The 26,443-nt window shown below is 42.3% G+C and overlaps 2 protein-coding genes across 6 annotated transcripts in view; one reads left to right on the forward strand and one right to left on the reverse strand.

Annotated features, from left to right (window-relative positions):
* Positions 1 to 215: 215 nt before the first annotated feature.
* Positions 216 to 10,882, forward strand: SSR3 (signal sequence receptor subunit 3). The gene is made up of 5 exons (XM_059163682.1): positions 216 to 408; positions 1,554 to 1,680; positions 4,526 to 4,624; positions 9,200 to 9,331; positions 10,609 to 10,882. Exons 1-5 carry the CDS (start codon positions 276 to 278, stop codon positions 10,673 to 10,675), a joined length of 558 nt encoding a protein of 185 aa, XP_059019665.1. The 5' UTR covers positions 216 to 275; the 3' UTR covers positions 10,676 to 10,882.
* A 4,185-nt stretch (positions 10,883 to 15,067) lies between these two features.
* Positions 15,068 to 26,443, reverse strand: part of KCNAB1 (potassium voltage-gated channel subfamily A regulatory beta subunit 1) — a 405,336-nt gene continuing 393,960 nt past the window's right edge. For all 5 annotated transcript variants that reach the window (XM_059163683.1, XM_059163686.1, XM_059163684.1 and 2 more), the window contains exons 13-14: positions 22,063 to 22,151; positions 15,068 to 16,865 (exon numbers count right to left, since the gene is read on the reverse strand). In XM_059163683.1, coding sequence (XP_059019666.1) covers positions 16,776 to 16,865; positions 22,063 to 22,151 — 179 coding nt within the window. In that variant the 3' untranslated portion in view covers positions 15,068 to 16,775. The remainder of the gene's footprint in view (positions 16,866 to 22,062; positions 22,152 to 26,443) is intronic.

Below are 26,443 nucleotides of genomic sequence, written 5' to 3' on the forward strand. Positions count from 1 at the left end.
GAATGTCAATGAAGTTTTCTCAAGAATCTACGGAACTACAAATCCCCGACTAGCCACGGGGCTGGCCAAGAACCCGGAAGTCTGGCCGGCTTGCCGAATCACACCGGGAGACGTCCCTGGCGCGGGCCAATCCTGGACAAGCTTGCTCCCGCGCCGCGCCGAGTCCCGCCTCCGCACGTAGCGCTGACGAGCCATTAGTGGATACGGCGGCCGTGGAGGCGGGGCCAGTGGCGTTTACCCAGCACCGCCCTCCAGGCTCAAAGCTCCGGTCTACCATGGCTCCCAAAGGCGGCTCCAAGCAGCAGTCCGAGGAGGATTTGCTTCTGCAGGATTTCAGCCGCAACCTCTCGGCGAAGTCCTCCGCTCTCTTCTTCGGGAATGCCTTTATCGTGTCCGCCATCCCCATCTGTGAGCGCCGGGAGCAGGCGGGCCGCGGAGGCCGCCGGCGGGCGGGGCTGGGCGGGGACGTGGCAGGGCCCGGCCGACTGGCGGGAGTTCGCGCGGGGGCCTGGGGCCTACGGCCGGCGGCTGCCCCTAGCTCGTCCTGCGCACGGGGATAGCACGTAGCTTCTGTGGGCTTTAACTTAGTATACTCGACGGGGAGAGTGGTGGGAGGCATCCCAGGAAAGTCACTTGTGGCCCCGCTCCCAGACATCGTGATTTACTAGATTGGGGATGGCGGCTCCCGTTGCACAAACCGTCTAGGTAAAAGATTTTGTGCTGACATTCATGCATATGTCATCTGTTTTTTACCCACAACTGTTTGCCGTTTTGAGCTTTAAGATTGTATCGTTTACTTATTTTGGAAAAAACTAATGAATTAGGTCAGAGTCAAATTCCCATTAGCCCTCGAATTGAATAGAAGTGTAGCTTTGGGTGAAGCACGGCACACTGCTGAAGTTGTTTTCCTAATTTGGTGAGAGGTTGCACCACTGCCTAGAGTCGGCGCTCTCACTTGTTGAAACTTTTGAATGCTGTTAGGACAATTAGAATTCTCACTTACATGGAGGTATTTTGCCGACTTGGGCAAAGGTGGTTTTTATAGCTCAGGTTTCCTGAATTTGAATCTCCTGCTTCATACTGCTGCACGTTTTTTGGGCAGTGAAATCGAGATTCATTTTCCTTTGGCCTTCTAAAGCCTCACTGGCCGCGCAGCACCGAGCGCTGCCTGGATTTCAGAGAGCCACGTCAGCATGTAAACTATGGGCGTGGGACTGCACGTGGCGTTTTGGAGCAGATCGTGGTTGGCTTAATAGTGCCCTGATGAATAAAACCTGAAGTCTGAATTGATTTTTTTTTTTTTAAATCCAGATTTTATTTTCATTTTAGAAGAAGCGGAAATCTCATCTGGACTAGTTTTCAAGTTTTCTGAGCTGGGGACGTTTGAGACCTTAACTTTATCAGTTCTGAAGATCTTCTTAGACTGTGGTGGAATTCCTAACCTGGACTGTAGTTTATCAACTTAGCTATAATTAATTGGGCAGGCCTTTGTAACTGTGTGGTAATGTTTTCCTTTTTGTATTCTCCCCCTCTCCCGTTCTATTTTAAATCAGGGTTATATTGGCGAATATGGCATATGGATCTTATTCAGTCTGCTGTTCTCTATAGTGTGATGACCCTAGTAAGCACTTATTTGGTAGCCTTTGCATACAAAAATGTGAAATTTGTTCTCAAACACAAGTAAGTATATTTGTGAAGCAAAAGTATGTATTATGTGTTGCACTTTTATATAGAAGGATGTCTTAAAGACCCTTTGTCTTGTTTTCAGTAAATATCAGTTTGAACTGTATATGTAAATAGGCATAGTAAGGCTATAAAGAATTATTAACTAAGCGAAGCAGACTGCTTTTGACACTTCTAGAAGTAGGTTTTGAGAGGGAAATTAGTAAACAGTTGAGCACTAGCCTTAATCATGGGGTTTGTCAGAAAAACAGCACCAAGTAAATTAACATTGCTGAAGTTAAATGAAATTCTTTCTGAAAATAACAGTTCTGATTCTCCATGTTCTATTTTTGGACATGAAAGAAGTGTTTTTTTGTTTTTTTTAACTGACATTTTTAATGCTTATTACATTTTTTCTTACAAGTATGTAAACATGTAAAAGATTATCATACTTCCGCTAACTTAAGATCACACATTATATAAATCCTTTCTAAGTTTGTTGTTTCTATATTAGGCTCTTTGTGGTGACAAGGAATAGAAACATGTTGAGATGACCAGTACATGACGGGCATAGACTGGTTCTACACACACACACACCCCCCCTCCGCCGCCCTGCTCAGGTCATGATCTCAGGGTCCTGAGCACAAGCACCATGCAGGCTCCACGCTCAGCAAGCATCTGCTTGAATATTCTCTCCCTCACCCCTTCCCCGCCTCTTCGCCCCTGCCCCCAATCTCTTTCCCAAATATATAGATCTTTAAAAAAAGAAAAAAAAGTTGAGATGATCTCAGTTAAAGGGATTTATTGTATGAAAACCAGAAATGGCCTCAATGGCTGAAAGTGGCCTCGGCATCTCTCAGCTGTTGTCTTGGATCTGTAGACTCAGGTTTGTGTGATTGCCTTTCTGTTAGACCAGCAGAGTGCTCACCTTTATCATCTTTCTGCTTGGCGTCCCTCTTTACCAACTGCCATTCCGGTTTCAGCTGTCTTGCACTCTGCTGTTCTGGGCTGTCTTTCTTGTGAGGTGTATAGTGAAGCCCTCACATAAGGGCACCCTGAATGACCAATTCTTTGTGATATCCTTGGAACTCACTCCTTTTGAGACTTCCCAGTTTTTGACATGTTTTGCATATTATTTTTCATTAACCTTTTTGGAATTAAAATTGTTTTTTTAAATCTCCTCATTTCTGCTCTGGACTTCTTGAGGGCCACTGCCATGTCTTTTGACCCGTAAGACAGTTCTCGCTATATTTAGTTCAGTAAAATTTCAGTTATACTGACTTTATTTAATAGGTTCTGTCAGAGTGGAATTTTTTTTTTTAATCATAGTTCTGACTTAATATTAAATGCTGCCACTTATATCGAAGCTTCTACAGTTTTACAAGATGTGTTAAAGCTTAAAGCCCCAGGAAGATGCAGGGTATGGGTAGGTGTTCATAGTTAAAGGGAAGATGGCTTATATGCTGACTGTCTGGATTCCATTCCCAGCTCTCCCTTTCTTAAATGTATAGCCTTGGGCACACATTTCATCTTTTTAGATGTCCCATTCCTGAGCTGTGCAATCGGGATACTAATGGTACCTCACAGATGGCGAGGATTAAATAAGATAATGCAGGTGACATGTCAAGCATAGTGAGCCCATAATGTTTTTGTGCAGTGTCAGAGAGATTGGGGGTGACAGAGCCCGTATTAATTTTTTTCAAGGTTGCATGACTTTAAAAAAATGTTTGCAAAGATGTTTTGGTTTAAGAAATTAAATAGATGGTATTCTTCTTTTTTATTCTGGAACAGTTCTGAAATACGTTAAAAAAATAACAGTAGAAGAAAAACAGTTGATTTTGTGGGTTATCTCATTTGGCTGAGTGCTGGGCCACCAGAATGACCTTTGTCTTATTTTAGAGCATTCAGCATTGAGACTTACTAAGAGCCCTAAGACAGAGGGGGCACTTCTTGAGTTGTAATAAACCTGACAGGTTGTTATGAGTCTGTTAGGTGAAGATAGAATTTTAGAACTAGAAGAGAAATTAACTAGTTAATCTGGTTTGGTCTCTTCAGGAAAATTTGTCCTGTGAACACATGATTGACTGTTTGTCTTAAAGATCCTTGGAGATAGCCAACTCCTTTGAAAATAGTTATTTCTGTGTCCTATCCTGATGGGCTGTGTGTGTGTGTGTGTGTGTGTGTGTGTTTCCTTCCCTCTGTTCAGCTCAGAAGTGTTTCTGCAGTAAACCATATTCATTTTGTATCAGCTGGCATTTTTTTTAAAGTTTTTTATTATTATTTATTTGACAGACAGAGATCACAGTTAGGCAGAGAGTCAGGCAGAGAGAGAGAGAGAGAGAGAGAGAGAAGCAGGCTCCCTGCTGAGCAGAGAGCCCTGTGCAGGACCATGACCCAAAGGCAGAGGCTTAACCCACTGAGCCACCCAGGTGCCCTGCTCCCCTTTTGTTTTTTAAGTCTACTTATATTTACTGGCATTGATACCCTGTATCATTTGTCAATGCCTTATCAAATTTATTTGTTGAACAAATAAATAGGCTAAAACACAATGGAGTTAAAATGATTTTTAACTAAATTGTGCTAAAAGCATTTGACTTCTTTACATATTAAATACCTAAACTTTGGAAAATTATCCTTTTTACACAGAAGTCAAAACCAGTAACTAATAATCTCCATCTTGGAAGTTCTTGAAACTCTTTTGGCTCTTAGTATAATAAACTTGGAATTTTTCTGTCAAAATTATTCAAATGTAAAGTATCTTCTAGTTGCCAATACAAAATATATAAGTACAGAGTGTTTGATAGGGTGATGTTCATTCCTGGAGCATGTGAAAACTTTTTTTCTTCTTTTTTTTTCCCCCCAGAGTAGCACAGAAGAGGGAGGACGCTGTTTCCAAAGAAGTGACTCGAAAACTTTCCGAAGCTGATAACAGAAAGATGTCTCGAAAGGAAAAAGATGAAAGGTTGGACTTCTGAATTGTTGGAGACAGTCCAAAAAGGGGTTACTTTGTAGAAAATTAAGTTTTTGGTTGTTGCCCAGATAATGTGGATAATGGAATTGCCTGAGGTTAAACATTGAGAAGGTGGATAATAGAATTGCATGAAGTTAAACGTAGAAGACTTCGTAATGGGAATAACAATCACACTGACATTTTGAGTTTTTACCACCACCAGATGCTTTTGTGTTATACACAGTTCATTTATTTGTTTCCTTAAAGAGCTCTTTGAGGTAGGGCTGTTTGCATTTTACATCTGAAGAAGCTGAGGGCATAAATTCCCATGTGGAGGTCAATCCACAGTAAGAATGAGGGCAATATGGCTTGGAGAGCTTGTCCTAACTTCTCTCCTGGAATTTCAGAGCCTGCAGAGCCTTATCCAGTGCTGGCTCTACCACTTGGTAGCTATGTCACCTTCCCACTCTGGGTCTGAAGAGTTTACATTGCATTGTGTTAGCATTTTTAGGTGGTGGTATTTTCATTCCTGAGTTTCCATAGGGACAGCCAGTTCTTGGTTATCTTTGTTGGTTGGGAAAGAGAAAACAGCTTGGTTTCTTTTTGTTGCCCAAATATGTGCCACATTTGTTAGCCCTTCCCCCTCAGTTTTTCCTGCCAACTATTAGAAGGCTTAGTAGTCTAATATCTGAGTAACAGAAGTCTCTGAATAATTGAATAAACTTGTGCTTAAGAGTTGTTGTATAGGTTGAATACAGTCACGGGATGAGGTTTTCATAGATCTTAAGTTTTAGTATGTATAAAGTGCTTTGTGAAATGGAATTTTTAACCCACTTTGCCTCGGAAAGACTTTGTGGAGACTTGCCATGTTAAAGTGCATGTGAAATAAAAGAAGTCCAATTTTGAAAGAGCAGAAACCTTTAAAATTAAGAAAAACTGGGTAAACAAGAATCTCCAAGTTAGGTATAGCGTTTGAGCATTGAACTTAGCTCTGAGCTTCCAAGTGTCAGGGGGAGCATCTGAGGTCATACACTTTCATTGTGTGATGAGAAGCAGCTTGTAAGTCCTTCAGGAAAGAAACTTTCCTGGCACCGAATCTTGGAAGGACTTTATCATTTGGATCCTTATTTAAGGGACACTGAGTAACTTAATGGACAGTGTCTTCTAGTGGTTTTGAAAAGCACTATAAAACATTATAGGAATGATCATCTCCTGTGGATCCTTTATAAAAACTGAAGAATACAATATATTTTTAAAGATGTTATTTTTTTTTTTTTTAGTAAGGTTTACAGCTAATGTGGGGATCAAACTCATGACCCAGAGACCACAAGTTGTATGCTGTACCGACTCAGTCAGCTAGGTCCTTCCTGAAGGGCATGGTATTAAAATAGTGACAGTGAAGGCGTTTTTGCAGGGATATCTTTCATGAGATCTTGCTGCGCAGCTTCCTGATTATAAATTTTTGCATGGTGATAGAGGTAGGGAATCTAGAACACTTCAAAGAGATCTTTTTACTGAATTATAGTATTTATTAGAAAAGTGGTTCTTGAAGTATGCATCACAGCTACCCAATTTCAAAATGCTTGTTACAGCTCTATAGGTTTTAGGTGATGAATTATAGCAGAGATGGCAAATGGGTCTCCTCTGCCCTCTGCAGACTTGCCTGATTGGTCTGGCACTTGTTCTTGATCCTGGGGTATGTCTCAGAATTTTTCTCAGCATGGTTTTCAGGTAGTCACTACTACTAGATCAGAGTTGGAATTAGAAATGAAATATCTTTGCTATTGGCTGAATCAGTATTTCAAAGAGAATGAAGTGTAGGTTCTCTGGCTACATAAAATGCAGAGTGTCAGAAGGTTGTAAAATTTCAATTCTTATAATCCGTAGAAGTTTGTGCTGTTACTATTTCACAAAAACCACACCGGATAAAAAAGTTTATCCAGGTGTTTACTCATGATTGACTGATAACTGGGACCAGGACTCCCATTAAGATCTAGTATTTTTCTCCCTCAAAAGTAAGTTGCCTCAAGAGATTTAAGAGAAGGCCTTTCAACACTTCTTTGCCCAGATATGTATGTCTCAAAGCTCTCACTTACAGTCATTTGGATCATGTACCCCCTGCCACTTTGAAACTGTTTTGCCCTCCATTCAAGGTTGGACATTAGCTGAGGAGAATCAGAGATTCATTAATATTTATCCCTGGGTGTGTGTTTTATTTCTTCTTGACTTACCAGTGGTCTCTCATTTAGCGTTAGGTGATCATAACAGTTCTTGGATTTGGTCTCAGTCTTTGTCTTCTAGGAGGTGCTCTTCAGAAAAATGACTCCTTGGGAGTGCTCTCCCAAACTAGATTTTTTACCAGTGAAGCTTTGGCAGAACTATTGCTGATGAGGACATTTGTGTGTTGGGGGTGGTCTTCATTTTTTTTCTAAATGAAACAGGATATGAGTGGGCTAGAGAAAGTTCTGAAACCTGTCCAAGGCAGTCCTGTGTGTGCACTGATGTAACGCCTGTCATATTGGGAGCTGGGGTAACCTAAAGGAGTGAGCCACTTTTTTCATCTGAAGATGGTTCTGAATCAGGGCATGGCAAGGAGTTAGGGAGGAGTGCTCCTGTGGAGGTGGGATAATCTAGGCAGCTGTATGGAGGCATGCTAATAGCCTATTTAAGGAACCTGTCTTCCTTCAGTCTTGTACCAGAGACTTAAAAACAGTGGCACTTGTTGTCCATGTTCTCTAGCATTAAACCACGTTGGGTCTGTGCATCTTTTGGAGATGGTGGTTTCTTCCATCAGTGTTAAGCTGATAAAATGTATTTCTTTCAATTCCAAGTCCCATATGTTTTCTGAATTTACATTTAAACTTCTCTGAAATCAGAAGCTGTTTTGTAGTTGATGGCTGCATTTAACATAGTATCCTTTACTTCCCAAACCTAACAGTGAACAGAAGTTTTAAGTTGATGGTATCCATAGAGTTAAGGAACTGTGGCATTTATATTAGAGACCACAGACTTCTTGTGATAAAGTCAAGTTCATTTCATTTATCTTCTTTACAGTTGGGCTTGTTGACTTTGGACTAAAACATGTGGTGAATAAAATGCAGCAGTGGGCAATGACATTAGCCATAGTGCTGTCCTTAGGATTGGTGGAGGGAATCATCTAACCCCAGAGTAGTGGATCTTTGGGAGACAAAACATCAGTGGTGATGGCTTTCAACCTTTTTGATAATCACAGTGAAGTACTTCACCTTTTGACCAAATACACTCAAACATGCACACATGCAAATGTTTCACAAAACAATGATTATGGTGGTGATACGCTTGATAATTATGTGGGTGATACACTCGATATATTTTTTTTAAAGATTTTATTTATTTACTTGAGAGAGAGCACAAACAGGGAGAGAGGAAGAGGGAGAAGCAGGTTCCCTGCTGAGCAGGGAGCCCGATGTGGGACTCGATTCCAGGACCCTGGGATCACTGAGCTGAAGGCAGATGTTTAATTGACCGAGCCACCCAGGCATCCTTGATACTTTTCTATTTAAAAAAATTCTGATCTCTTGGGGTGCCTCGGTGGCTCACTTGGTTAAGCATCTGCCTTCAGCTCAGGTCATGATCCCGGAGTCCTGGGATCGAGCCCCAAGTTGGGCTCCCTGCTCCTTGGGGAATCTGCTTCTCTCTGTAACCCTCCCCCTTCTCCTGCATGTGCTCGCTCGCTCTCAAATAAATACATAAAACCTTAGAACAAAACAAAACAAAACAAAAAAACAATTGGTTCTCGTTCCACTCAGTTACTTTTCCTGAGCGTTGAATCCACCCAAATGATTTCATGTCCCACTAATGGGTAACAGCCTACTCTTTTAAACACTGCTTTACAAAGTTAATTAATCAAATGGAATAAAGGCTACCTTATTCACAGGCATCCTGTAGCTTCCTGCTGCCCATGTGAATAGGTAAAAGAAAAGGTTGATAAGGTTTTAGTCAATTAATAAAACATAATGAGTAAAATGGGTTAAATAAAAAGTAAATGGGTTTTATAAAAGTTAAAAAATCCTCTTTATGTTGAAGCACATTCTTTGTTTGAATCCTGTAAAGGTGGCTAAAGATAGTTGCAAACTAGTCTGCTTCTGTGAGCCACGGCTAGTTTTTGGTCCTTAGGATTTTCTTCAGGTATAATAATTGAAGGCTGAAATCTGGAGGCTTTTAAGAGTCTCAAGCCAGCAGACAGCCAGGAATGCTTCATCTGGTTACTGATCGTGGAGTTTGTTTTAGGTGAGGACCTAGAGAACTTCTCATGACTCTTTAGGCTGCTGATGAAACCAAGCTAGTTGGAATTAATCTGTCCCTTCCTCCAAAGCCCCGACTGGGAGCCTGGGAAGTAAAGGTAATAAACTAAGCAGCTATTTTTATCAATTGAGTAAAATGTCTTTTTCAGCAGGAGAAAAGGGTACAATGCTGATTAAATTTAATATTAAAAACACATTCTGTCCAGAATATGTAAGGAAGAACTTACGTTATAGTGAATTAGAGCCATGTCGTATTAATATTTTAATACATATTTATAAACTTGATTGGTTTGTCTGTCTACAGAATCTTGTGGAAGAAGAACGAAGTTGCTGATTATGAAGCTACAACGTTTTCCATCTTCTATAACAACACTCTCTTCCTGGTCTTGGTCATTGTTGCTTCCTTCTTTATACTGAAGAACTTCAACCCTACAGTGTATCCTTTTAAAGGTTCATTAGCATTTTAAAAGTCTAGGAGCAATAGTTTGTTTTGGTTTTGATTTATCCCAACTATTTTACTATGAAGAAAAACTGCCCAGGCAATCAGTCCACTGAATAGCACTGTGACCTTAGGCAAGTTTCTGGACTTTTAAAATAAGGGCTTTGGGTTTGATTTAAAGTTCTTTGAAGTTTATAAATTATAACTTCATGATAAATAATAAGTATTACAAAGCAGTCATATATCTATGGTCATGTATATCCTCCTATTTTATTTATTCATTTAATTTTTTAAAAGATTTTATTTATTTATTTGACAGATCACAAGTAGGCAGAAAGGCAGGCAGAGAGAGAGAAAGGGAAGCAGGCTCCCTGGTGAGCAGAAAGCCCCATTCAGAGGCTCGATCCCAGGACCCTGGGATCATGACCTGAGCCGAAGGCAGAGGCTTTAAGCCACTGAACCACCCAGGCGCCCATATCCTCCTATTCAAAAATAAGTTCTGAGGATCAAAAGCAACTTGCCTCCTTTGGTAGTTCCTGCCATAAGTCCATGTGTCTCCTGACATTTTGGGGCTTTGGAATTGGGTGGATAGCCAGTGTAGTTAAATAGATACATTTCATAATATCTTAATAGTGTTTCAAGCTGCTCTTAAATTGAGCTTTGGGGCAGGAATCAGTCTTCTCTTTTTTAGGTAATTTATTGAAGATGTTAGTTAAGGATGTGCAGCCAGACTTTTAGCAGGTGGAGATTTTATGTAATAAAATAGACTTCTCTAGCTTGTATCTTCTGGGAATACTAGAATGGTTTGTCCTATACAGTGCCATTCTGAGGCTGAGAGTAGCTGTGAACTTTGAGAGCTTCCTTGCTTTTATAGGCCAACTATAGCCAAAACACTGATGGACAGAGGAGACTTTTTTTTCCTTTGTTCTTGGCCAGAGGCAGAGAAGCTAAATTTCATCTTCCTGTTCATAGTCTTGATTAGCTCTTCTCCTTTAGGTTAAATGGAATTCAGATGTCTTCTTTGTGATCATGTGTTCTAGGTTTCTGTCTCAAGTGTTTTCTTTTTAAAACTGGGACACATTTCCTGTGAATGTTTTTCATTCTTTATTGCCTTCTGTCTTGTAAATTGCATTTGCAGACAATGGGACTGCACATCATTATCGTTTTACAGTGTCAGACGGGAAGCAGCACATTCCAAAGAGTTGGGCACTTTTTATTTTGTTGGAGAACTATGTTTGTGCTTTTAATCTTTCCTTAACGTTGATTTTTTACAGGAATTATATTTTGTCCATAAGTGCTTCATCAGGCCTCATCGCCCTCCTGTCTACTGGCTCCAAGTAGACCGTACTGGCTTTGCCCCCTGGCTGTGTATCTACGGGTGGCCTGTGGTATTTGGCAACGTAGCAGGGTGGTCAGGGTGAGAGACCCAGATGTTTTTATAGTCTGCAGTTGGAGAGTTTGAAAAACCCAACAAAATGTAATTCAGTATTTGTTTATTGGCTCTTTTTTTTTGACAGACTGTTGAAATTAAATGAATTGAAAGGGAAACTCAGAGTGCCAGGACATTTATTAAAAGGTTAAAAAAAAAAAAAAAAAGTGTCTCTCGCAATGTGCTGTAATCACAAGAGGAGAAAATAACTTGTTTCCTTGATCTGTCACAGGTCACAGTAACCTGGACTGAGCTGTTATTATTTATAATAGTAGCAAGAAGTTAATAAGTGGTTCCTTATGTTCTAACCATAATATCACAACTTTTTTTGAAAAATATTTGTAAATATCAGAATGAAGAATCCTTTCCCCCTGGGGAATTGAACAGAAGCCTCATGTTTACAAGTCTCTGAATTTGTGATTTGAAATAACTCAAAAACAAGGGGTCTCCAATTTTGGGCAGAGAAACTTGTGGAAAATTTTTTGTTGTTGTTTTGGGTTTTTTTGTTTCTTTGTTTTTTAACAGAAGAAAGGCAGCCAGGGTCATAACCTAAAAATAGTGGCCAGACATCTGAGAGTTGTCCCGTGGGGTTAAAGCACATACTGTTCAGCTGTATAGTTCTAGCTTGGGTGGCCAGGAAGGTCAGCCCAACCCTACCATGTTGGTTTGACCTGTTTCAGAGACTGGAACTACTGTTTTCCTTGATTAGAGGAATGTCCAGTAGAGAAGCTCCTTCTCGAATACTGATGTGTAAAAGATCAAAGTAATATTTATGATCTTAGTTTCAGAATTCTAAGAACTTTACGAGAAACTTCAGTGGTTTGGGTGCTTGTGCGGTATTTAGTGCAGTCTTTTTCTGTCAGGACTTTAATAAATTTGACCTTTTTTTTTAAAGATTTTATTTGTTTGAGAGAGCGAGCATGATTGGGTGGGGCAGAGGTTGAGAGAATCTGACAAGAGACTTGGCTCAGTGTGGAGCCTGACCTGGGGCTCGATCTCAGGATCCTGAGATCATGACCTGTGCTGGAGGCAGATGCTACAGCTGCTGAGTGACCCAGGCGCCCCAAATTTGACCCACAGGTTCCCATTAATTGTGAACAAAATTTAGTCATATTGACCTCGTTAGCCCCTAGGGTTCAGCCAAGAACATTCTCTTGCATTTCTTAATGTGTGCAGATAAAATTATTTGCTGGTGCATGCCATGATTTGAAAATGTTTGGGAAGCTTTTTAGCTTGTATTATTTAATGGATTATGGAATAATAGGTGATAGAGGCTCATATTCCTATTTTAGCTTTTGACCACATCCAATAATTTCCTACAAACAGTACTTCAAAAGAAATAGCCTATTCCTAATTCCTAATCTTAACTTTAATCTTTAGTTTCCACTTCCAAATTTAAGGTGAATGTTGTAAATAATATTTGCTGTTTTGTTTATAACTTTATAGGAATGTGTTCATCAGGAGTTTATCTTCTGTGTTCTTGAGTGTTTTGGGTAGGAATGTCCAAGAACTTGGAGACGGGGGGCAAGAGCACATTTGCATAGTGGTTTAGTGTCTTCAATTCAGGGATATATTTACTCATTGTTTCTAAGAGTAAATTGTTATTTTTCTTTGGTGCATTATTATCCATGTGCCATCATTGGATAATGAATGAATAAGGAAGTCACGAGTCACTGCAAAATACTGTAATACATGAGACTTTTCTTACTGTGGTAACTTTTTTTGGTAGATAAATAACTGGTCAGTAGTTTGGTGGCATGGAGTTTGTGTACCAAATGCATTTGCTTATTTGACAAACCATCAGGATCTACTGTTTGTTACCAGAGCAGGGCCAAGTGTTGTTTTTGTTTTTTAATTGCTGGTTTTAAAAAAAATTGCCACTAGATGGCAGTGCTTGTGTTGGGGGGGCAGCATTTGCCACCATTCTTAACAATTCATGTAGCTGAGATGGAGTGGTGAAAAAGGGATAAGGGGCATCAGCTTAGTACTTTTATTTTTTTTTTAAAGATTCATTTATTTATTTGACAGATCACAAGTAGGCAGAGAGGCAGGCAGAGAGGAGGAGGAAGCAGGCTCCCAGCTGAGCAGAGAGCCTGATGTAGGGCTTGATCCCAGGACCCTGAGATGAAGGCAGAGGCTTTAACCCACTGAGCCACCCCAGGCACCCCATCAGCTTAGTACTCTTAATAGAATGTCTCTTGAATTCATAAACAGTTGGTAGAAAGCAAATAAGCAAAATTTGATTTTGGTCTTGAATTTTACCTAGAGCACTCTTTGGTTTTGATAATGGTTCTGACTTTCTATACTGTTGAATTTATGTGCTTAAGTTTATAAGGCATATACTCACATTTACAGTTTTCATTTGGGATTTACTGTACCAGTACTTGGGAATTAAAGAACTTTTCCCCCAGAACTCACCCCATCATCCAAAATGGGTATGTGGCACATAAAATTATGATGTGCTGCATCTGTTGAGTTAGTAAAAACCTGTTGCAGAATTTATATCTTAAAAAGACCCCATATCCAACATGAGTAAAATAAAAAGGGGATTAAAAGTGATTAAATATTCCCCCACACTCTTTGTGGTAAGTAGGGGCTTAAACTGCTACGTCGTTTCACATTTTCCTGTTTTTAGTTTCTCATTTACAACTTCATAAAAATCTTAGACTGAAATTATCCTTAGCCAGTAAAAATCTGTTGGTTGTCCTGTTTGGCAAATTACTCTAACTTGGAGAGAATAACTTACAACAAGGTTTACGGTTCACTGAAATATGGAGGTTGGATTCATACTCAAAAATTCTTGTGAAGGGTCTTGTTTATTAAATATTTACTAAACTTCGCTTTTTAAAATTTATATTTTTCCTGGATGTTTTTGAGAGTCATGTGAATAAGTACGTCATCTTTATTACATTATTTGACATTATCCTTTAAATTTCCCACGCATGTAAATACACATTTTTGTAGTTACTGATCAGTTGTCTGTGCAGCAGTGATGGAAATAATATGGTTCTATTACAGAGAGCGTGTCAGGCCTCTTTGTCAATATGTACCAGCTGTGCTGTCCTGCCCACCCGATTTCTGGGTTTCTGGTATGTGTGCCAGTCACTTCTGTTTCTAGAGACATAAAGGATACGTAGATGTAGCACTCATCTAAAGATCCATCTGTTTGGGCTCTAGGGGATTAGATCCCACCTCTTTGGACTCCCAGGTAGGGAAATGAAGATTAGGAGGGGTTTTTTTAGTGGTTGGTTTAGATTTTCATGGATGTGGTTAGAGATGCCCTTCTCATTGACTTTCATGAGTTTTCATGGCCTGTCTTCTCTGACCTTTGCTTCTTAACTGATTCTGAATTTGGATTCTTACCCAAGAATTTTTTTTTTTTTTTAATTTATTTGACAGAGATCACAAGTAGGCAGAGAGGCAGGCTCCCTGCTGAGCAGAGAGCCCGATGCGGAACTTGATCCCAGGACCCTGGGATCATGACTTGAATCAAAAGCAGAGGCTTTAACCCATTGAGGCGCCCCTTACCCAAGAATTTTTACCCTTACCCCAGGCGCCCCTTACCCAAGAATTTTTAACTTAAAAATTTACCTGCTGAATTCATAAAATTTGTCCTTAAAAAAAGCACCAGACTGGAAAACTGAATACTTGGGTTTTAGACCTGGTTTCTCATTTGCCAAGGAGTGGTGCCTGGCTAAGGTGAAGCTGTGACATCTGATGACAGATGGTACACTATTGATGGAGTGAGTTCTTAACGTGGAAAGCCAGCACACAAGCATCTGTCTAGTTTGCATTTTCACTGGCTGAGATTTCAGTATGTGGATGACTGCTAACCCGGGTTACCCTTCAGAATGGTATGCTCTCTGCTACGAAATTCTTTCCAGAAAAGAATATGGGAGTATGTGGAAATATTTCTTAAGAGTATAACTGACATTTCTAATTTAGTGTGTTTACTATGGCAGAAGATTCATCTGTTAAAAAAACTAGTTCCCATGGGTAAGTAGTAATGTTTGTTATTTGCTTTTAATTTGCAGGTATTTTAAATGAGTTTGAGAAGCATGAGCCTTAGTGTAGTGTATTTCTAAAATCCAGTGAGAGGTATCTTTAGCAGTTAATCATTTTCTTCTTTAATAAGAGAAGAAAATTTGGATTGTTACTGAAATCTTTTGTTACTGTTGTTTCTGTTGGGTATCATTCAGTGTTGCTTACTTGCCAGCGTGATTTTTATTCAGATTCTTACTGCCTATTTTATGGAGGTGGATATATATATAGTCCCTTATAATGAAAGAGCAGATAAAAACTAATTGAGATTAAATGCACAAAATGCTTTTATTATTCTAAGCAAATAAGTTAAATTGCATTTCCATTTAGACAACTTCATTATGCATACAGTAGTTCACTGTTTTAATACACAATGAAGAACTGAAGGATGATCCATCATTCATCTGGTACTCCTGGGTAAAAATCCCAAACTGTTTCCTTATTAGAATACAGGCAGTAGTAACAAAAAAGAAAATTTATTGGTATTTCACACTAACGCTTTAAGATTTAGAATTTAATCATGAAATACGTATTTGGAAATGGTGGCAGAAAATAGCATTTTAAGCTGATAGTCTTTTACTTTAAATCTCAAAGTGATTTCTATATGGGGCACTTGGCTATCCAGAAAATCAGAATTTTGTACATGCTCAGGTATCCAAATAGAAAGATAGAAACTCCCCCCCCCCCCCCGCCCACGCTCCCATGTTTTCCCTCCTTTTAGATACACACAGTATATTATCACAGTTTTTTTCAGGTGGAATATTCATGAGGGTAGGTAACCAGTTAGTAGTGGCAAGGTTAGCCCTCTGCTTGTGTGTGCAACCCTTTTAATCCATGCAAAGAGCTTTCATGCATTTAGTTTAGTGCATATAATGTGGTTATAGAATCAGGAAATTTTGTAACCTTTGCTTTTTATTAGGCAAGTTAATTGACCTAGTGTATGCTGAACAGTGACAGCATTTTTCACAAAGTCCTTGATTCACTTTCATGTTAATTCCTCAAAAACAGGCATCATATTGTAAAGTCCCAGTGCTAATTAGACAGCAAACATTTGCCTTTGTGGGTATTTTACAGGTTTACTTACAAAACTGAGCATGTGTATATTTATTTTTAAAGCTCAAATATTTAAACTTGCAGAAGCTGTGCCTACAAGCAGGCAAAAGTATAAAGCAGATTTTAATAAAATGTAGTCAAAAATGAACACTTCAGTTGCACATATATTACATTTTATCCAAAGCCTAAGTTTCCATAGCAGTGTAATCCTCCCTTTCATAAATTAGGCATCGTGTCTCAAGTGAAAGATTAGGTGTTCATCCTCTCACCATATCTGTGTGTGAATGGACATTGTTAATAGATTCCTAATAGATATTGCGGGTAAATTACAATACAGGGCATTCTTGGGGCCAAGCAACGGTGAATATTTTTACAAGGTAATGAAAGCACATACCTTGAAGTTTTAGTTTGGTTGAATAACAAGTGAAACAACTCTTGCTAACCTTAATGTGGAAATAGAAAAAAGCAATGTGAAGTTGTTTCTGCTTAATTCTTCCACAACTTCTGAGCGAACGTAGCCTACTCTTTCTGATGTAATCCACATTGCAGCTGTGGATTTTATGCGTTTGAAAAAATACATCTGTACAGCCTTCTTTAAGTTACTAAATGCCTGAAGGTAATCTGTCCTCCCCGCATACACTTCCTGTGGCGTAAGCATGAGGTGCACAGAGCAATGCAAGGAATAGGTGACTCCAGTCCAAGATAAGAAAATAGAATGGATTTCCTTGGTAGTAAGTTTTCAGATGTGCTCGTGATTCAGGTGCACAGTGGGAGCGACAGCAGATACCTCAGAATCCGGGAATACTAGAGGTTGAGCAGCAGGCTGCTAAGTGACTCAAGAGACTGGCAAGTGACACCATTCTATACCAGCAGAGACCACAGTTTGAACCCTGCACGTCCTGCGGCTCACGCACTGCCTTACGATCGGTAGTCTTTTTTGCTGTAGGGCTTGTTTCGTAATATGTTATCAATCTCATTTACCACGTGTGATGTCATCTTTGGGAGAACCTGAGGAGCAGGAGAAGTACAGAGGATATGGTTAGTACTCACTGATCATTTGGTTCTTTGTGCTTAAAATTAAGCAGAGTTGTCAAGACTTGTATACATTTATAAACTACAACTAGTAAGCCCTCCACCAGACTGTAAGCTCCTGAGGTCAGGGACAAGGACCTTGTTTTTTCCAGCACTGCATTTCATGTGATAAGAGTGCTGGGCTCATAGTTGGTGCTTGGAAGTATTGCTGAACTGAATAAAGGCATAATGTATAAATGAAAACTCATGGAAATGTAAGGAGTCACAGAATTTTGGATTTTTTTTAATGGTCACATAAAAGAGAAAGAAACGTGATATTGTTTTTACTCCATTTTATCTAAAACATTTCAGCATGTCCGCATAGATTAAAATGCTCTGTTTTTTAAGTACTAAGTCTTTCAAATCCAGTACCTTTGACACTTAAGAGCACTTCTCCATTCTGACAAGCTGGTTTCATGCACTAAAAGGCCATTTGTGGGGGTGCCTGGGTGGCTCAGTGGGTTGGGCCGCTGCCCTCGGCTCAGGTCATGATCTCGGGGTCCTGGGATCGAGCCCCGCATCGGGCTCTCTGCTCGGCAGGGAGCCTGCTTCCTCCTCTCTCTCTGCCTGCCTCTCTGCCTACTTGTGATCTCTCTCTGTCAAATAAATAAATAAAATCTTTAAAAAAAAAAAAAAAGGCCATTTGTGGCTAGAGGCTAGGGTTGTGGACAGCACAGGTCTAGAGACTTAAGGAGAGATTCTCTGCCACTGGTGTTCACAACCCTGGTGGAGGATGGCCAGGGGTTAACAGGCCTCCCTCGTAGATGGAATGAATGGCTTCGGAAAGTGAGCAGTCTGAAATGGAGGGAAGAAAGTGTAGGGGATGTGATGGTAGGAGTAGGTGGAAAGGGAAGTTGGGGTAGTCAGCATGGAAGACCTTGAATGCCACTGTTTGGAGTTGGGACTTGCTTCTTGGCAGCGGGGAACCTCTCAGGACTTGAGCTGGGAGTGACCCCATCAGACATGTGGAGGTGGTCTGAAGGAGGTGATAGAAAGGGAGCAGAGATGGTACAGATTGCTTGCTGCTGGAGCCACAGAGATGGTGAAAGCAGTGATTAGTGGCGGTGGAGAAGAAAAGGAGAGTGGATTGGAGAGACACTTTGGAGGCCGGTGAGGATTTCAAGACTGAGTGACTGAAAGGTTAGAGATGTTGATTGTTGAGACTGGGAACCACAGGAGTAGTCTGGAGTACAAGAGGTTTGAAGTAGGATGTGTGGAGATTAAGGTGCCTGTGGGCTATCCATGTAGGCACGGCTCGTAGGCAGCCGAGTGGGGCTGTGGATTGGTGGCGGCAGGAAGACTGGAGTTGAGGGTTCGTGAGTCATTCACCACTGAGATGCCTGCCCCTTGAAGCCCTGGGAGAGGATGAGCTCACCCAGGGCTTGAATTTATCATGAGAAGGGGACCAAGGGTACACATTACATCAGACAAGGGACAAAGGCAGACTTCTTCACGGGAATAGACTGACCCTGTGTGGGGACTGTGGCAAAAGACAATTAAGCCGGCCACTTTTGAGGTTTCGGCCTCACCCTTCCTCTGCTGCAATCATGTTGGCCAGGGTGACCCTGTCTCCACTCAAGTGCTATTCTCAAAAGCCTTAGGGTTTGGCAGGAGAGTAGAGCTACTCCACATGAGAAACTAGGTCTGGCTAACATTTTCCTACCCAGAGCTAAAGGGGGAGAGTTTTAATTTCCCACCAGCTTTAGCTCAGAGAATTAAAACGAGTATGTTCTTTAAAATGAGACTGCAACAAAGAGACCCAGATCTAGAAAGTAGATTTGTGGGAAGTTTTGTCTAAAATATAGTGGGTTAGCTATGCAAGGAGAAAAAATTCTTCATTCATTACGCCAAAGTAAATTTCAGACCGAGATTTAAACATTAAAAAAAGAAACCGTAAAACTACTTGAATAAAACATGAAAATTGTATATATAGTGTTGTAAGACTTAAATTTTTAAGAAGCCATACATCCAGGATTTTATGTGAAGATGCCCAATTTTTTAATGTTGGCAACTGTTGTAAAACATTTTCACCCGCTGCAGATTACACAAACATCCCACAGGCTACCAGCTTGGCAACCTTGCTGTTCTACTGACTGGATTAATTGGTGGATTGAGGATACTGGGGAAGGAGTGGTAAGGGAGAGGAGCCCTGGTTGTGAGAAGAGCCTATTGCCGAGAAGCCTGGGTTTCTCTGAGTGGGTGATGGGGAGGCTCAGGAGGGGGAGAGAACTGCTTCTCCCCAATTGTTAGGTTTTTAAGGATGGGGACCTGTGCGGGTGATGGCAGGCTGCCTGCCGCTATGGTTTCTCCTCTCCTCGCTCTCCCACTTAGTGAGGCTCTGATTTCTATGTCCCTCCAGCATGCGCATGCCTTGGGCACATTCCATCCCTTGGAGCAGCTGACTCTTTCGGCTCCCATTAAAAATTTCCTTTCTTTAACAACTGTTGGCACTGCGCACTTAATCCTGCAACCAATCCCACCACTGCTGGGTGCCCCCTAGCTGCCCAGTCACAACTTGCCTAGGGTGGAAAATTCCGTGCTGGGCTGTGAGGTAGGAGTGGAAAGGTGGAGAGGGTAATAAGCCTCCAAGGTAGTGGCCTCCCAGCTTGAATGGGGGTCCCTTTTCTCTTTACCTTTGGCATCTCTACCCCCCCCCCCCCCACTGCCACCAGTCCTGCTATCAGCCTGAGCCTTGCTAGGGAGAAAGTGCTTTGGGAAGGTGGATTTGGAGTTTACTTCTGAAATACATCTTTTGCAACCTGGCATACTCCCCCAGCCCTGGAGTTACTATTTTTTTTAACCATTCCCAGTCAGTATGAACTCCCCCCTGGTATAGCAGTGGTCACTCTGTTAGTGTGATAGGAATCTCCGTTTCTCCCTTTTGGCTAAGCCACCAGCAAATCATGGTGTCTGTGTCCAAAGCCTATGGAATCCATCCACTTCACGTCGACAGCCACCATCCTAGGTACTCCCAGCCAGCATCTCCTGTCACCAGGAAAACTGCCTTTGCCTTTCTTTATTCCACTTTCTACACAGCAGCCAGCACAATTTTTAAAGTTCAAATAACAGCATGTCCCTCTAAAAAGGCTCCCAAGGATTTGTTGCATGTACAACAAAACTCACCTGTTTAATGTCCTGTGAAGTCTTTCTCCTGCCTGCCTCCACTTCAGTGCACCCACTGTCCCTTTTGCTCACTACACGTTGACCACATTAGTATTAGCCTTAGGCTGGCAGTTACTAGAAAAAGCCAAATTCCTTCCCATCTCCAGGCCTTTGCACTGTTCCCCACTGTGTCTGGAATGCTCCTGCTTGGGTGTTGCACATTTCTCCTCTTCTGGGCTTTAGCATACACACATCCCAGAGGGGCCTTAGGCAAAAACAGCACCGGAAGTAGGCCCACCTTCTCAGTCTCTATCATAGAACCCTCTTCAGTTATTTAATAGTGTGCATATTTTTGAAATTATTTAATGTTTATTACTTGCCTCTCCCATTGGAATGTAAACTTGAAGCTTGGATGGCATCCTTCTTGTTTCTGGGGTCTCCAGTGCCTGTTACATAGTAGGCCCTGAAAGATCTCAAAGAACTAAGGGACAGATTCCCGAATTCGCTCTCAGCCAGCCTGTGAGCTCGTGAGGGCAGAGGCCTGTTTTTTCTGTCAGTACTCTTTCTGCCTAGCGTGGTGCCAAACATATGATAAGAACTATGAATGGAATTGAAATCATTGGATTTCAACTGTGTCCAGACTATATATCTAGTATCTTCATTGCCATTCCTCGTCTTTTCCCAGTGCGTAAGTGAATATAAGGTAGGTGTGGTTTTTGTAAGAGGGAGCCATCCCCCAATTCCCCATGCAGGGATGGGAGCCCAGAGAATCCGGGAGGAGCTGGGGGCCTGGGAGGGGTTCTTGGTGGCAGGGGCAGAGGTGATTACCCGGCTGCACAGCCCTGAGAAAGCGACGGGGGGAGGGAGGCAGGCACCATTCATCTCCCAACACATCCGGGGCTATTTGCCAAGAGGGTTTTAAACCTTCTAAGTGTAATCACGTTTGTTCCCACGTCCATGTGTTTCCTTTTGGGAGGGTTCACGGTTTGCTTGAGGGACAAGTGGGCAGGGGAGAGACCGTTCTGTTCCCCAGGGAGCGAGAGGAAAATACACAGCCATACTTCTTTTGGCAGGTAGTGGCTGTGGCAAGAGTAGTGGGCAGGCTCTTTTGTACCCTCGGGCTGCTAGTGGGACAGGCTCAGGACTGAGGTGTGGCCTTTGGGGGTAGGGGTTGGTCACAGTAACCCACCCACTCCACAGGTGGAAGTCCCAGGAACGTCTCTCTTCCACTTCCCCTCTCACTGTCCTTACTGGCTTCCCGGAGTACATCAGCGGGGCTCCTACCAGTTCTAGTCCATGCAGGAGGGAAGAGTGGGGTGGTAGTCCTGAACTGGCTGCTAGGGAAGATGTGATCCTGGAAGTCCAAAATAGAATGCTGAACTTATTTTCTCTTTCAAATGTGGGAAACGTTCATTCAGCAGGTATTTGACTGCTGGCTAAGGGATATATAGTAATGCCAGGAACTGGAAAAGCAGAGATGCGGGAAAGACCCAGGTCTCGGACCTCAGGAAGCTTCCTGTCCAGCTGGGGAGACAGGTTCTACTACACGATCATAAATGCTGTGATGGGGAGGAACACATGATGCTCTGGGAGCAGAAGGGCGGGTAGCCGACAGTGTAGGTTGGCAAATAATGGGGGTAAAGAACTAACGAATAAATAATGTACATACATTGTCCAGTGGTTCAAGCATGTTTTTATGGTAAGGCCTGGCAACCCAGTTTGCCTGGTGTCATGTTGTTTGTGTCCGAGAATGCACTGTCCCTCAACCCATCCTGGAGCAAGAGCTTTGAGAATCTCGCCTCTTAATAAGAGGACACCCCTGGATCCATGTACGTGTTGCTGCTGCTTGCGCCTTTGCCACCTGCATTCCCATCCTCTCCACACCGCACCCCAACCCCAAACTAGGAACAGGTAGCCTTTGGGAAGCTGTGACACAAGAAGAGAGGTGGAGAGAGATGGGACACTGCCTGGGGACATCTGCAGAGGACCATGCTATCTCCCTGAGCCTGGTGGGAAGGGCCGTGGTACTTGCCTGAATGGCACCGAGATTTTCAATGAGTTGTTCCGGAGTGGAGGATCCCAGGAGCACGGAACTCACACCCTCATTTCTCAGGCACCATGCTGGGAAGAAAACGTGGTCAGGACGTCAGAACACTTGCTTACTGATTAGCTTCTAAACCCCTATAACCCCCACTGCTGCAACTGAAACTTAGTAACCTTTGGGAGGAAGATAGACGGTGCTCCCTAGGATTGAAAACCTCAGCAGCAACCCCTGTCCTGGAGAGGGTTCAGAAGAATCTGTGCGTTCGAATTGAGGGCTTAGGGCACATGCTCTGCATGAGGACTTGCCCAATGGCTAGGGTATCCAGTAGAGCTCTCCACCCCAGGAACACACTGTTGCTCCTGAAAACACCCGACCTTGCTCCCCGGCAGATGTCTGTATTCCTGTTTCCGTCTTGGCCCACAGTCTCCTGTCTTTCCTTCTTATTCATGTTCTTTTTCCTCATGTTACATATGGTCCTGTAGACCCTGGGTGTCTTGTTCTTTGATTCTATACATTTCGCAGACTGAGGATCTCCCTTCCTTTTCCGAGATTCAGCCTCTGTTGATAATCTGCTTGCTTACGCTCACCAGCCTTCAACTCCTCACTCCTCTCCTTCCTCTGCCATTCTGGCAACCTCTACCCTTAAACCCTCTATCCAGCGTCGTCCCTTCCTTGGCAGATGACCTGTCTTCCTACTGTATGTAGAAAATGAAGTCTGTCATGTGCAGTATTCCTCACTAACCCTCAAGCACACACCCACACCCTCCAGTTTCAGAAGATGATATGTCTTGTTTCTGTTCAAGGGCAAAGTCTGCCCTGGATCCAATTCCTGTTACCTTTTCTTGGACTTGATGCATCCATCATTTTTTACTTTCCCTGAATTTTAAATTTCTTACTACCTCCTTCATCACATTTGTCCCATTCTAAAATCAGCCTCCTCTGACCCTTCATACTTGGCTAGTTAAATGTCCAAAAGGGTAGTTTGGATTCCCTGAGAGGACTCCTTAGCCCTCTAGTCTCCTTACCATGTCAGAAGTCAAGTTCCTTAGGAAGCTCCTTGTGGATACGGTAGATGTCCGTAACTAGAGGTCTCTGCAGACGCCTACACATACTGTCTGCCAGACCCCCTGCTGGGGGCCGCACAGGCACTGCCAATCGCATGCTGTGTACAACTAAGTCTGTCTTGGGTTCCCAGTCTCATCTTGGGGCCATCACCAAGCAACCTGGCTTTCTAACCCCCAAACCAGGGTGTTTAGCCTTAGGAACAGTCCTTTTTCTGAACCCACATTCCCTTTTAATTGCCACGTCTAGTTGATTGTTCCTCCTAAATATTTCTGTAATCTGGTAGCTCTCACTTTGCAGCATGCATCAGAATCCCCTGGAGGGCTCATGAAACAAGGACGGGGAGGGAGTGGGGGCCCCAGGGAGCTGGAAGTATATCCCACAAGCTTCCAGAGGTTGCTGATGCTGCTGGTCCAGGGACCATGCTTTCTCTGAAAACAACTTTGTTGAGGTAAAATTTCCCCATTTAAAATTTATCATTCAATCATTTTTCCTAAGTTTATCAAATGTGCAACCGTCACCATTTACAGTTAATCCCCTGTACCCCAGCCCCAGGAAACCGCTCATCTGCTTTGTACCCCTATAAATTTTATGACTTCGGGACATTTAATTTAAATGGAATCCTATAACCTGGGTCCTTTCTGTATGACTTCTTTCACTTACTGTAATGTCTGTAAGGCTCACCCATGTTAATAGCATTAACTAGTAAATATTTCTTTATTGCTGAAGAGCATTCCATCCTGTGGCTGTGGGAACCACACTTTGAGAATGGCTGCTCTGGTTCCACTGGCCACTGTCCTCATACAGGACTTCACTGTCTCTCCTTCACAGCTGGTTTTCCCACCCCTTGACTGGATTTTCCTCTCCCCTTCCCCCAGAATCTGTCACACATCAAGCCGTGCTTTTTCCAGGTATAAATCTGATCATGTCATGCCTGGTTGAAAGTTCTTCAACATGCACCTGACATCATCATTATCTTATAAGACGAAGCTCTCATTTCTCATCCTGGCAAAATTGTTCAAAAGCCTGCCTCTCCAGCTTCATGTCTTCTCACTCCTGGCCTGAAGCTTTTGACTTCAGCAGCACTGAACTGTTGGTAAGTCTTTTCTGTCCCCAAACACCATGCTGTTTTTCTCCTCAAGTCCTTGGTTCATGTGTGCCCTTGGCCTGGAATGTCCCTCTGCTCACTGATACCTACTTGCCATTTGAGACTCCTCATGGGTACTGCCTTCTCCCAGAGCCCTTCCCTGAATCCCAGGCTGGGTTGGGACCCCCTACATTTTACTTAACTTCCATAATCCTCTGTGTCCTTCTCAATTATTTTAATACAACACTGTATTAAACTTCTCTTTTATTTTCTTGACTTGCCCACCAGGCTGTGAGATACGTGTTATTTGCACTTGGATGCTTAGCGCCCAGCCCAGTACCTGCACATAGTAGGTGTTTATTACATGTTTGTTGAATAAACACAGATGTGGATGATTGATGGGTGTCCCCAAGTGTTCCTTGCCCCGTTTGCTCAGGGCTTGCAACAGATACTCTTTAAGCTGTTACCATGCTCTGGCCTTTTGGGGCAATCACTAAATCTTTCCACATGGGCAAAGTACTCTAATAAAGGCAAAACGCCAAGTGATCCAGGACTTTTTCCACCCCCCGGCTGCACTGTTTCCTGCTTTGGGCTTAGAGAACTCTTTTGACTCTGGTGTTAAAGTTTTGAGGTCAAAGCAGGGCGCTGGGAAAATTATTGCCCCTAAACTACCTAATGTCAGCAACAGCCATTTTCCCATGGGCTGTAGGGCATAGGAGAATCCACTGGGCAGAAGTGGCCAGCATGATAGAGAACACATGCAGATGATTCTAGCAAGTGTTACCACCAGCCCTATCCAGAAAGCCTACAAGCAAAGTGTAAATGCTGGCTCCTGTGAAGGTGTGTGACGTGGGAGCCAGCCCACACTTGGGTTCAAGTGGTTTGTTTCCTGCCAAAGGACTGCCCCCTCCCCCTACACCCTTCTAGCAGATCAAAGTTAATATGGAAATAATTTCTTGGTTTGAGAGTTCTGCGTTTAAAAGCAAAACTACTTGTTTATAAAGAAAGAAAAAAATGACAGGCAAGCAAGACATCTGGGGGCACAGAGGGAGGAAAGGGAGAATCAAAGCCTGTTCTAACTAAAACTCCGACTGTAACGAGTCTTTCATGTGTATCTAACATCCAGTGAAAGTTTAAATCCGGTTAAGGTTTCCTCTTGAGAAGGACACTGTCCTCTTTCAGAGCTAAATTCAAAATGCACTGTCACGTTCCCACCCAAAACCATATTTACAACAATTCTTGTTTCTCTGTCACTCTGACCGCAGGCCATGGCTAGGAATTGGTGGAGTTGTAGGTCCAAGGCGTCTCTTTGCAAAACCATCATCATCGTCATCATCACCACTTACTGAGCACCCACTCTTTGCTTCATATATATAATTTTTCTTTACGCAACAGATTTATAGGTTCTGTGTTATACACATTTTATAGATGAGAAAATTGATAGCAAGTAAAATAACTTGTTCATGGTCAAATGACCAGTACTTTTTACTGTGCTTGTTAAAGCTATAGGGGTGCTAATAATCACATTAGTCTTCGACCTTTTTGGGGGGGGGGACAAAATCAAGTCCTGTATATATGTATATGTACCCGGGTAAACGATATTCCCTATCCTCTCCTCACTACCTCCCATTTTCGTCTGTCTCCAGCTGCAGCCATTCCCTGCCTTTCAACCACAGAAGGATCTCGAATCTAACAATTACTCTGTTACGTTGTTTTCATAGAACTTACCTTGGGCTTCTTATCTCCTTATCTCTTCTTATATCAGATTAGTCCCAATTCCTGCTGTTTCTTAAACCTTGGGAATCTTTTTCTGAAATCTGCAACCCATTTTACTCTTTTTCTCATAGCCACCCCATGGATTCTTTCTCTCTCTCTCTCTCTCTCTCTCTCTTTTTTTTTAACCCTCAGTTCCTTCGTTTGTAAGGTGGAGGTAATGATCACCAAAACTCCTTACTCTGTAAGATAGGACAAGTGCTAGCGTACAGCTCGGGATTATTCTGATGATTAAGGAGACCGTGAGCATAAAGCGCTGCTATGGAGGAGGGAGCTGAAAGCCTCACCTCCAAGCCGCCTGTGCCTACTGGAGATGTGAACTGAGATGTACTGTAGGTATAAAATGTGTTCTGGATCTTGAAGACTTAGTAAGAAGAAAAGAATGTAAAGTATCTCAGTAACTTTATAGTCATTGTGTTTTGAAATGATAATGTTTGGGCCATTACT

Source organism: Mustela lutreola, chromosome 2, assembly GCF_030435805.1.
Source record: "Mustela lutreola isolate mMusLut2 chromosome 2, mMusLut2.pri, whole genome shotgun sequence".
In the NCBI taxonomy this organism is placed as follows: Eukaryota; Metazoa; Chordata; class Mammalia; order Carnivora; family Mustelidae; genus Mustela; species Mustela lutreola.

Excerpts from the sequence above, each read along its gene's own strand:
- SSR3 (XM_059163682.1), top strand. The coding sequence starts at position 276 with ATGGCTCCCAAAGGCGGCTCCAAGCAGCAGTCCGAGGAGGATTTGCTT. Across the intron at positions 4,625-9,199 it reads CGAAAGGAAAAAGATGAAAG|AATCTTGTGGAAGAAGAACG; the intron begins GTTGGACTTCTG and ends GTCTGTCTACAG. Across the intron at positions 9,332-10,608 it reads AAGAACTTCAACCCTACAGT|GAATTATATTTTGTCCATAA; the intron begins GTATCCTTTTAA and ends GATTTTTTACAG.